Raw genomic sequence first — 11972 nt, 5'->3', positions numbered from 1 at the left:
TATTATATTATTAAACTTTGAGTTTGACTTCATAGAATATATATTATTGAGTTTGGAGTTTGACTCAATGGATACTATTTTTGAGCTTGGGGATGCGTGCACAGAGGGACTGTCTAATGGTTAACTACCAGGACATGTCGGGCTAGCTATACAACCGATAGATGAGACTCATCAACCATAGGACAGGCATACATCATATGCATTTGTTTGTTTTGTTTGAGTGTGCATTGTTTTGGTTTGCTTAACTGCTTAACTCTACTTATTTGCTACTTGTTCTACTTGCTATACTTGCACCTTTATTTGTGTTTTCTTTGCTTGAATTGTATGTGTATGTTTTCTGAGAGACCCCTCTTTGCTATAATTGCTCCTTTATTCTATAGTTTGAGTTTTATTTTGGGTTGTGTGTGTGTGTGTCTATATATATATATATACTCTGGCCGGCCTTAGTTTTGTAGGTCGAGTCTGGAGCTTGATATTTGTATTTTACAACTCCGATTTGTATATTATGTTTTTAGCCTTCTTTTAATCTTATCTATCTGTTTACGATTATCCTTGTGAGTGCGACACGATTTCTTGTTTACGCTTTTGTTTAGCTTATTCTTCATGACTCCTAGATATAAACTTTTTCAACTATATTTATGTACGTATTTTATTTCTAGAGGTCGTTACACCTCGCCACCTCTACTTTACGACTTAAGCGTAAAGTTTTGTGTGGTAGGGTGTTACAAAAGTCAACATATTTTATTGTCTTGTAACTTCAAAGAATTCACAAGACTGTCATAAAAATCTAACAATTATGAAAGAAAATTCATTACAATGGGCATATTTATTTTAATAAATATTCTTCTATCCAATACTATAAAAAAATATACTGGCCATCTTTAATTACTACAGGTTCAACTTTTATCGACAGTGGTAATATGCCTAAATTGAGATATTTTCGAGCTATAGTAATCATCAAGCAAACAATCAATGAAACATTCGTTCGTGCCTTCTCATTTTGAGTACATTTATACATAAAAGAATTTATACAAGAAAAAAAAAAGAAAAATTTGCAAGAGTAATAAAAATAATGATTTTTATAATTTTTTGTGGCCATCTATATATAGTAGACCAAAAGATTATGATTATTTAACAAAATTAATTTGTATTCATTGCATTCAATTTGAATAAGCAAAAAATCATCTTATTTTAGTTTAGTCCTTAATTCACATGATTTGAATTTGACTCGATATATATGATTTAATTATTAGTTGAAAATATCTCAATTGTCTATTTTATTCATAGATTTATTATTTTAATGACTAATAAATTAATCAAATTAATTAATTAATATACATAATAAATTTGGTTTATTAAATTAAAAGAAATAAATTAAAAATAAATTAAAAAATACTACCAAATCAAATTGATATAAATTATAATAAATTGTGTGATATTTAAATATCTAATTAAATCAATTAGTTGATATAATTAGTTTATCGTAATGACTTGTATTTAATGAGTTAAAAGAAATAAATTGAAAAACATTTTCAAAAGTATACCACATCAACTATATCATTAAGTCCATAAATTTGTTTTTTATATAATGGAATAGAAATAGATAGATAAAGAAAAAAATAAGAAAATAAAAAACTTTACTAAAATGGCACAAAAGACAGTATTAATCAGCAAGTAATTAGTTTCATCTAACTATATTTGTTAACTAATATACTAATTTTAGATTTTAATATTTTTATCCTAATTAAACTTCTAAATCAAAACTTCTTGTTTAGGAACTAGCGTAATACTCATTATCTTTTTTCCTTTTTTAGTCAGAAAATATTTATTATTTTAATTAATCTCAATTGGTTACTAAATAGTAATTACATCTCTATTTTCTTTTTCTTTTTTTTTTGGTCGACAATATTAATATAGGAGCTATCCTTAGGATTTGAAGAAGGCCCTCTGGAACAAAAGGGATATCATATATTGGTCCAGACTTGTCAAATTGGCCCAATAAAAAAACTCACGAATAACTTTTAAATTCATTTTTAATTTTCTTTTCTGTTGCTAATAAAACGAACTCTAGGCAACTACCAAAAACTATTACTACGTACAGTGAGATGTCAATGGATCGATCACAATATAACTGTCATTTCATTTGATTCATGTAGCTTCATCTGTGATTTATTGTTGTTTAATTTTTTTGGTTTCCATGGTATCCCTCAATTCTACAGGATAAAGACTAATTTGTCGCAGTACTGAACTCCATTTAAGGATTTGTCACTGGTAAATATGTTGCTGCATGCACAAAGCGGAATTGTTTAATTGACGTCGATAGTTATTGCATGCAATATGGGGTGAAATAGTAGTCAATTTGTATTTAAAAAAAAATTGTAACTTGAATTTAATTTGTATGCACGGACTTACCTATTTTTCATAGATATCCGATCATATATTCTCATGTCATCAAAATTCAGCTTTTGTGTTTTTGGGTACAAGAGACAAAAAAAAAGTAAAAAGAAAACGTGCTCCATGACAATCTTAAAAAGCAATGAGAACTTAAGTAATAATTCAGGGGAATATTTCACATGCAGATGCTCTTTGATACCTAGTTTCAAACATAGGAACCAAAATTCCCATGCAAACATTCTCACGAATGGCCCCACAATCCGCTAACAGAACGTTCTTTTTTCCAAACTCAATTCGTTTTCAGTTTTGTTTCGGAGGGGATTATTCTAACATAGATGTACATATCAAGTACTGTAAACATAAATAGTAACACAGAAATAAGGGATATCCATTGCAATCTCATAAGAAATCAAATAAAACATACAAAAAAGTTCCTCTATGACACAACCGCATAAACCCAAAGTATAATGAAGTCAGTACAGAAATTTATTCTATGCAATCACCCTTGAGTTGTATCATTCTAAACCAAAGTTCTCTATTTTTCTAGCAAATGAAAAACCTTCCCTTGCAAGTTCATCCACATTCTGGACTGAAGGTCGGACCCTTGCTACATATTCCATAGCATCGCGCTCCTCATCGATTCTTCCCTGCAAAAAGGCGCCAACAACTTTCCCATCTTTAATCCAGTATGACCCAAACTTAGGAAAAGATGACTCGGGGCTGCTGTCTCCAAATAGCACGGTGTCACCTACGTTGTCACCGATGAAACACCAAGGCTGTTCAAACGCGTGGGAATAGAATAATGGAAGGTAATCATACTCCTCAACTGTTTTTCCTTCCTCAGCAGCTATGATGGCCTACATAAAACATGTTACTCAAGATGAGACAGTATAGACAAGAATAGTTCATGAAAAAAAAAATTCCATTTGGGTACTGATCTACTGAGTAGCTTTGGAAACCAACTCATGTTCTCAAAATTGGATGCCATAGTGATTAAACATTTTTGAGAAGAAGTTTTTCACCTCCACAGCTTTTCTAGCTGATAGGCAAGCATGCTCATAATATTCAACTCTTCTCAACTCATTGTATAATTTCACGGGGAAAGTAGCAACATCACCAACAGCGTATACATTAGGAACACTGGTCTTGAAGAAGCCATCTGTCTGCAGCAACAATAAAAAGACATTATTATCAACAATGAAAGATTCATCTGTCACTTCCTTTTTGTACTACAATCATTTCTTAGATGATATCTTATTCAATATCAATTAAGAAATGGATATAGTATGACTAACCTTGATTCCACCCTTCTCTTCTTCAACCTGTCCCTTGAATAAGGCTGTTTGTGGCCTTAATCCATCACCAACAACAACGATATCAGCTTCTAGGACCCTGCCATCCTTTAGTTTGACTTCTTTCACCTGAATGGTGGTTTGAAATCATGTCAAGCTTGATTTGAAATTTAAAAGGAAATCATACTGAGATTAAGAGTTCAATCATACCTCTCCATCAGAATTGGCAGTGAATCCAACAACAACTGTTCTTTTCATAATATTGACCCCCTTCTTCGCATAGTACCCCTCGTTGAAAGCAGCTATGTCAGATGTAAAAAGTCTTGACACTGCAACATCAGATTATAATGCCCTTCTTTAGAAACATATAAAGAAAGATAAAATGGGATGGTGTGAAAAGAAAATGTTATAATTATCTACTTACTACACCAAGGCTCTGGGTAGACCATGGTAACATCAAGATTGTTGCATCTCAACCTTGCACTAAGCTCCATACTAATGTATCCACCTCCAACAACAACAGCTTTTCCGTTCTTCTTTGCTTTAATTGCTTCATATAGTTTATCAGCATCATCAATTTCCCTAAAATAAAATATGTTTTTGGCATCAGCTCCTTGAACACCCAAATCACTCAACCTTATAACCTGCAAACAAATCTTCAGTATTAGCAAGACGAAAAAAAAGTGAAGAAATGATTAAAATGCATGACATATCCTCAAGGATCCTTACCGTTGAGCCGGTCGCAATCAACAAAATCTGATAACTGAATGTTTCTCCTCCCGCACTTGTCAGAGATTTTGCAGCAAGGTCTGCTTTCACTATTTCTGTGCTGAGAATCAACTCTATACCTGCAATCAAGCATTTAAATTTGCATTGGAAAATCATTGTTAAAGACTTTTTTTTACGAGTTAACTCTTCTTTTCACTTGGCATGAAAGGCTCGCTATCCTTACAACTATCCAATAATTGTGTTGAACCAAACGTAGTAATCACCTTTCTCACTGTACCACTCAGGAAGCAATATTTCTCTTCTAGGGAAAACATAGAGAGTAGGGAGTCTATTAGGCACTGCAAAATCCAATTGTCACATTAAGATAATTATAGCATATCAAATAAGGAGGGACGGAGGGAGAATATGCACATATAAAATGCATCACAACTTACACTCAGGATCAAGGTAAAACTTGCTTAGTGCAGTACGTTCATAAGGTGCTACCTACAAAAAAAAATACAAAAAGAAAAATAAGGAAACATGTATTAGAAATAACTGCATTCGGTTCAAGTGACAAACTCAATACAAAATTTGAAGACAAAATGTATAGAAAGCACTTAAGGAAGGATATACTAGAAAATAATATGTATATTGCTTCCTTCACCAATTGTCATAGTTCAAAAGAAAAATTGCAACTTCTAGTAAATTCGGTTTGTAAGTTAAAAGGAAAATCATTTCTATTGGAACATATAAAACCACAGGGAATAAGTAATATTTAATTCCTGGCATAGAGGTCCATGATGTATCAATTTACAAAATGTAAACTATAAGAGAAATATATGTGTATATATTCGACAAACATTTCATACATCTAAAAAAGAGAAGGAATCATAAATGAGAAAATCACACATTTCTAAACATCGATATGAGATGCAATGTGCAGTTGAAAACAAAAGATACCGCTTCTTTGGATATGATTGCCAGCTCCCCAGGCTCAAGTCCCTGTCTGGCAAATTCCCATGCAGCATAACCCTGCAATTACGAAAATATATCAACTACACAATCCGAAAACTGAAAATAAGACAGAATGCAAGTGAAATAAATGATCTAGCGCTTTTTTTTTTTTTTTTTTGCGTTTTACCAAATTTCTTAGGGGAAAGTAGTGAAATAATAGTGCTGATCTACTCACACTAGGTTTCGATAGCCATGGCTTAATTTCAAGCTGATGCAGCTAACAATTCCATAACAAAATTCTATCACTTAAAACTGATATTGAAGAAATGGAGCTTACAGCAGCAACCCCTCCACCGAGGATAAGGTACTTGAAGGTCTTCGCCATTGTGGATCGCTACAGTTTCAGAGGTTCAGTTCGTTCTTTCTTTCTTTCTTCTTCGCCTTTTCAGTTTCTTTTCGAGCTGACTTGGTCACCGTGGAAATGAAAATCGGTTAGGTCAAGGGAATATATATCGGCTGAAACTTCTAAGTTCTATCAACAAATCAAATGTAATTATAATAAAATAAATTTGAATTTTTGTCCCCCTAATGAACTTGAAGCGAATTCTTGGGCTTCTTGTTGTTCTCGCTTAGCCCAATGGCCTCTCATCCACCCAAAACCATTCAATAGAATTAACATTAACACATGGTGGTTCCAGCAATTTCCTAAAACCCCAGACATAAACCTCCAAAGTTACCGAATTTTTAATCTCAAAAATTTACAACAGAATCGTCAAATTAAATGAAATTGCTTCCATTTTGTATGGTGGGTATGCATCAAAATGGGAACTTGATGAGAGAGCCACCGCACAAGCAAACGGTGACAGCGCCTCTTTCAGAGGCGAACTTGTTGGCCAGAGACACCGCAAGCTCCTATTCTTCGAAGACCTCCACAACCACATTGCTCTTCTGGGTCTCCGCCATCGACGATTTCAGAGCTAAAAAGAGCGAACTTTTGTATTTTGGAGTAACCCAAGAGAGAGAAAGCTCGGTGAAGGAGAATGGAGTCGAAGAGCAATGAGAGAGGAGCAAGGGATTTGAATATTTTGGCGGGAAAAAAAGTAATTTAATATAAATGGTAGGAGTTTTTTATTAAAATGAATTAAATATATTATTTATCAAAATTTGTAATATGCATAATATTTATTTATTGATATACACAATTCTACCATAAATTAATTAAAGAATGGAAGTAAAAATGGTGTTGTTCTCATATATTGTTGCATGGAATGTAATCTAAAAATGTGAATCTGCAAAATTTAGTAACATGTAAAACACAGGTAACATTTTGAGTGCATCTGAAAATGGCAGAGGTGCGTACATCAATCACCTGCTGCAAAACGCAGGATGCGTTTAGCAGGGAGGAGAGTCCAAAAAACGAAACGTGTCCTGTGACTCCCTGCATGCAGACAGGAGCAAGCCTTTGACCAATTTGGGGTATCACAAAACGCAGGTTGCGTTTGGCCAGCGTGAAAGCAAGTCGCAGGTTGCGTTTGGTAGCTACAGCCTTGCATGCATGACACGTGGATACAATGGGAAGTGAAACCGATGTTTTTAAAAGCCAAAACGCAAGCAAGGAAAACAATGTGTTTGACCAATTTGGGGTATCACAAAACGCAGGTTGCGTTTGGCCAGCGTGAAAGCAAGTCGCAGGTTGCGTTTGGTAGCTACAGCCTTGCATGCATGACACGTGGATACAATGGGAAGTGAAACCGATGTTTTTAAAAGCCAAAACGCAAGCAAGGAAAACAATGTGTTTGACCAATTTGGGGTATCACAAAACGCAGGTTGCGTTTGGCCAGCGTGAAAGCAAGTCGCAAGTTGCGTTTGGTAGCTACAGCCTTGCATGCATGACACGTGGATACAATGGGAAGTGAAACCGATGTTTTTAAAAGCCAAAACGCAAGCAAGGAAAACAATGTGTTGAGAAAGAGTGAAACATGGTGCTATGAGAGTGAAAGAGAGGGTAAGGTGAAGATTGTGGTAAATACTGAAAGGGAAGGTTAGGGGTTAAAACATTGTGCTGTTTGAGGAAGAAAACTGGGAAGGGGTTTAGGTTCAACTGAGGGACGCTGAAAAAATATGGTACATAATTTTATTAGACCTGAAAATCACATTATTGAATATTTGGATCATCTTGAATGGGTAATTTTTTTTTTTTAATTTTATGATCAATAGATAAATATATTTATTTGTATATTATTATTATTATTATTATTATTATTATTATTAGTGACGTTGTTGTTATTGTTAGTCATTATTATAATATTGTTTAATAAATAAATATTTATTATTATTATTATTATTATTATTATTATTATTATTATTATTATTATTATTATTATTATTATTATTATTAGGGTTAAGTATAGTTTTGGTCTAAAGGTTTTCAGCCAGAATCGAAACCGTCCCCCTCATCTAATTTTCGATTTAGAATCATCCTTAACTTTTTTTTCGTATTAAAATCGTCGTTTTAAATAAAATTTTTAATTTAATTCCTAAACTACCCCTATTTTAATAAAAAAATAAATTTTTTTAAAAATAAAAAAACGCATTTTGGGGGAGGAGGGCAAAGGAAACACGTTGGGGTGGGGGGAGGGGGGAAGGAAACGCGTTGGGGTGGAGGGGTGGGGGAAAGGAAACGCGGGAGGGAGGGGAGGAGTCCATCGCCATAGCCGCCACCACCATCCGACACCTGCATCGTCGCCGGTCCGCCTACGAGCCGCCGCCGGAACCACGACCAGAGGAAGACGTCGCCGCCTTCCCTTCATGTATCTTTCTGCCGCCACCGTGGAGTGCGTCGCCGGGAAGGGGAGCCCAAGCTGCCGATCTACCCAGCATGGTGTGTGTCGCCGCCGTTCATGCATGTTCCTGCCACCGCCGATCTACCCAGCCGCCGTCGCTCCGTCGCCCACGAGCTGCCGGTGGTCCTGCTTCGCCTTCTGCATCTGCTTCTTTGTGCTTTGAATTTCTGATTTGGCTTTGTGTTTCTCTGTTGATTTGGTTTTGTGCTTGAATTTGTTGATTTGGCTTTGTGTTGATTTATTGATTTGTTGCTTTCTGTTTCTGCTTGTGTTAAGTTTGTGTTGATTTGTTGATTTTCTTCTTCTCTGTTGATGCTGTTATTCTTGGAGGTGGAGGTGGGGAGTGGGGGTGGGGGGAAGGGGAGACGGGGAGGGGACGCGGGGTGCGGGTGGGGGTGGGGGGAAGGGGAGACGGGGAGGGGGAGGGGACGCGGGACGCAGGGTCGGGGTGGGGGTGGGGGGAAGGAGCGCGGGGTGGGGGTGGAGGTGGGGGGAAGGAGAGACGGGGAGGGGGAGGGGATGCGGGACGCGGGGTTGGGGTGGGGGTGGGGGGAAGGGGAGACGGGGAGGGGGAGGGGACGTGGGAAGGGGAAAGGGGGGAGGGGGACGGCGGCGGCATTGGTGGTAGTGGTGGTGGTGGTGGTGGTGGTGGTGGTGGTGGTGTTGGTGGTGGTAGTGGTGGAGGAGGTAATTGTGTTGGTAGTGATGAGGGTATTTTTGTCCAAAAAAAATAAAAAGAACGATTTTAATACGAAAAAAACGTTAAAGATGATTCTAAATCAAAAATTAGATGAGGGACGGTTTTGATTATGACCGAAAACCTTTGGGACCAAAACCATACTTAACCCTTATTATTACTATTGGGTTTGTTAGTGTTAGTGTCACTGTTATTGTTAGCTATTATTATGCTTAAGTTTCGGGGGAAATTCAAAGAAATTGTTACGATGGTTAGTGTATATATAATAGAATACCGTTTAGGATAATGATAATATAATAAATGGTTATTATTATTGTTATATTTGAGTAATTATTATTATGAATAGTATATTATTATTTGTTTATAATACTAGTTATGATAGTAATAATAAGTTGTTATTAATTTTTAAGAATTAATAACACTGTTTAATAATTTATTATTAATTTTTAGTGATTTATTACTATTTTTCATTTATGATAATGATAATAATATGGTTTAGTAAACGGAATTTTTTTTAACACTGCTTAGTAAAAAAATTTATTAATTTTAATAGTTGACTAATATTTTGTAATAATAAATAATATTGTTTAATAATAGAATACTGTGTAGGATTCCGAAAAAAAGAAATGGTTATCATGGTTAGTATAATAGTCATGTTTAGGATTCCCAATCTATATCCCCGAGCTCAACAATATTGACTTCCTCGCCGATCGCGCCCAATTCTGACTGTTGTTCGAACTCAACGTACAGCTGTATCATTGGCACATGAAATCGGGTTTGTTGATAAATACATAATATCTGCTGCATACTGGCATCATCAGTGATGGGCATCATTTGAAACTGTATAAAATGTTGTTCACCCTTTTCAAAATGTGACTTTGAATGTTATTACAAAGTCCATTTTGCAACTCTACAAAACTCATGGTACATGGAATAACAAATGACAACGGACATTCACAAACAAAAGTCACTCCTTCATGTGTGTTTGGTATATGTAAGACCCAAAATTTTTGAATAAATCTTATTATAAATTAATTTCAATTCGTTCATTCATTAGAAATTTTATTTCCAGAAATTATTTTATTAAAGCTAATTAAATCAGGTTTTGATAATTAATTAGAAATTTTACTTAATTTTATAGATATTGAATAATTTTCTATATTTAAATTATATAGCGTAACAGTTGTAAAAGAATAAGAATTTTATATAATTCGATTTTAAATGAATTGTATTTATATCATTTAATACTTAAAGTTAAAGATAAAGAAAATTAATTATATTACCATGTATCCTTAATTAGAGTAATTTATTGAGAATCAATTAGTATTTTTATACCACAAATAATACTTTAAAGTAATTGATGAGTTTGGAAAACTCTTATTTAATTTTGATGATGAACAAACATTATTAAAATATTTAATTACAAAATTATTAATTTGATCTTAATTCATACTTACTAAATTAATAATTTTGTTGTGCAGATTTTCTATTGGGCCGAAAAATGAATTTCTAGTTTAAGCCCAATAATCAGCCTTGCTACATGTTTCTCATACCATGAGGCTGAATTATTAAATGGGCCAGAATAAATATTATTGTTGCAAGCCCAAACAAATGCTTTCTCATGTGCTCTATGCTTGATCCGAAATCAAATTCATCAAGAAAGCAAATGTTATTAATTGGGCCAGCTTTAATTTCAATACTACAATCCCAAGTCTTATTAGTGATGAATGGTTCCAAGCCTGGTCCGAAACTAAGAAAGCAAATAGGCTTCATGCTTTCCAACGGATTCCATTGCTTGCTAAGAATGGATTTCAAAACTTAATAAGCTAGCATTGGAAACATGAGAGAGAACTTGACTTTGATTTGATAGGGAATCATTATGATTAATGCTATACGCTACTCAAAGCAAGGGAAGTAAAAGCAATCTATCAATATGTTTCAGTTTCATTTAATTGCTTTTACTTTAACTTCACATTCTCTCTCATCTCTTTCTTCTTCTTCCTTCGGTCCTTGTCCAGGAAGCTATGGACGCTATGCTCATCAACCAAGAAAAGGAAGAAGTTGCATGCATCAAGACCATCAAGCTGATGATGGCAAAAAAACATACTAAAATAAAAATGAGCTGTGGCTGAGATATTCACCAAATGTGGTTAGATTTGGTGAGGTTATCTTGAGCTCTTCATGCTCAAAAAGGGAAGGTAAAGATTCGGCCAGCAAGGGAGATTCTTGAAGCATGGCTTGTCTTTGATTCTGTTTAACCACCACAGGGAGTAGCTAGAGTGGCGAAGTGATGGTTAAGGCAGAGATTGAAGCAGATGAAGTCATTATCATCATGAAGCATCAAGGGCCAGAAATCCATCTTGGAGAGCAAGCCAAGGATGGAGAGCTCGGATTGATGAAGGGTGATGATCAAGGAAGGACTAGAGGTAATTGCATGTTGGTTATTGCATGGTTATCTCTTTTCTCTCTGTATGGCCGAACCGGTTTCTTGAAGGAAGAAGAAGTTGGCTTGGGTTTTTGGCTTCAAGTGTGGAGGCTTCTCTCTTCTATAAAAAGGGAGAACAGCCACTGGTTGAAGCAAGGAGTTAGAAGTAAGCAGTGAGAGTGCAAGGCACAGGATTCTCAGAGTTGCCTAAGCTTACAGATTTTCTTCTCCTTCAATGTATTATGTTTAGTATTTTTCTGTTTAATTTTGTCATGTCTTGAGTCTCATGGAAAAAAGGCAAACAGTGAGGTTTGTATGAAAAAGCCATAGAGCGGAAAAAGGCAGAGAGTGCAAAATTAAAAGAAAAAGTCATAGATGTCTTAGAGTTCCTTTGTTCATCTATGTTGTGTTTCATGATTCTGTGGGAATCCCCTTGTAAGTTGGGTTAGCACTTTACAGTTTGTAATCAGGTTGATTATAGTGAAATTCCATCATTGTTGTGATGGAGACTGGATGTAGGCTGCACTGCACTTAACAGCTGAACCAGGATATATCTGGGTGTAATCTTTCTTCTCTCCTACTCCATTTCTGTTTTCTACTGCACAGGAGCAAAAACTAAAAATGTCTCGTGCAAAGTGACGAGACAAAACAAAAAG

The 11972-nt window shown here is 35.2% G+C and overlaps 1 protein-coding gene across 1 annotated transcript; it reads right to left on the bottom strand.

Moving 5' to 3' along the window:
• Window positions 1-2761: 2761 nt before the first annotated feature.
• On the bottom strand, window positions 2762-6404 carry LOC107635140 (monodehydroascorbate reductase-like). Its single transcript, XM_016338517.3, has 10 exons — window positions 5689-6404; window positions 5358-5429; window positions 4850-4901; window positions 4679-4753; window positions 4416-4534; window positions 4111-4330; window positions 3897-4015; window positions 3690-3815; window positions 3417-3557; window positions 2762-3251 (listed from the first exon to the last, which is right to left on the bottom strand). The coding sequence occupies exons 1-10, from the start codon at window positions 5734-5736 to the stop codon at window positions 2910-2912; spliced, it is 1314 nt and encodes a 437-aa protein (XP_016194003.1). The 5' UTR covers window positions 5737-6404; the 3' UTR covers window positions 2762-2909.
• Between the last annotated feature and the right edge of the window lie 5568 nt (window positions 6405-11972).

This window comes from Arachis ipaensis, chromosome B4 (assembly GCF_059453495.1).
Source record: "Arachis ipaensis isolate K30076 ecotype BB chromosome B4, ASM5945349v1, whole genome shotgun sequence".
NCBI classification, from domain to species: domain Eukaryota; kingdom Viridiplantae; phylum Streptophyta; class Magnoliopsida; order Fabales; family Fabaceae; genus Arachis; species Arachis ipaensis.
The sequence above is the reverse complement of the archived record's forward strand: the minus strand, read 5'-3'. Positions and strand labels throughout refer to the sequence as shown.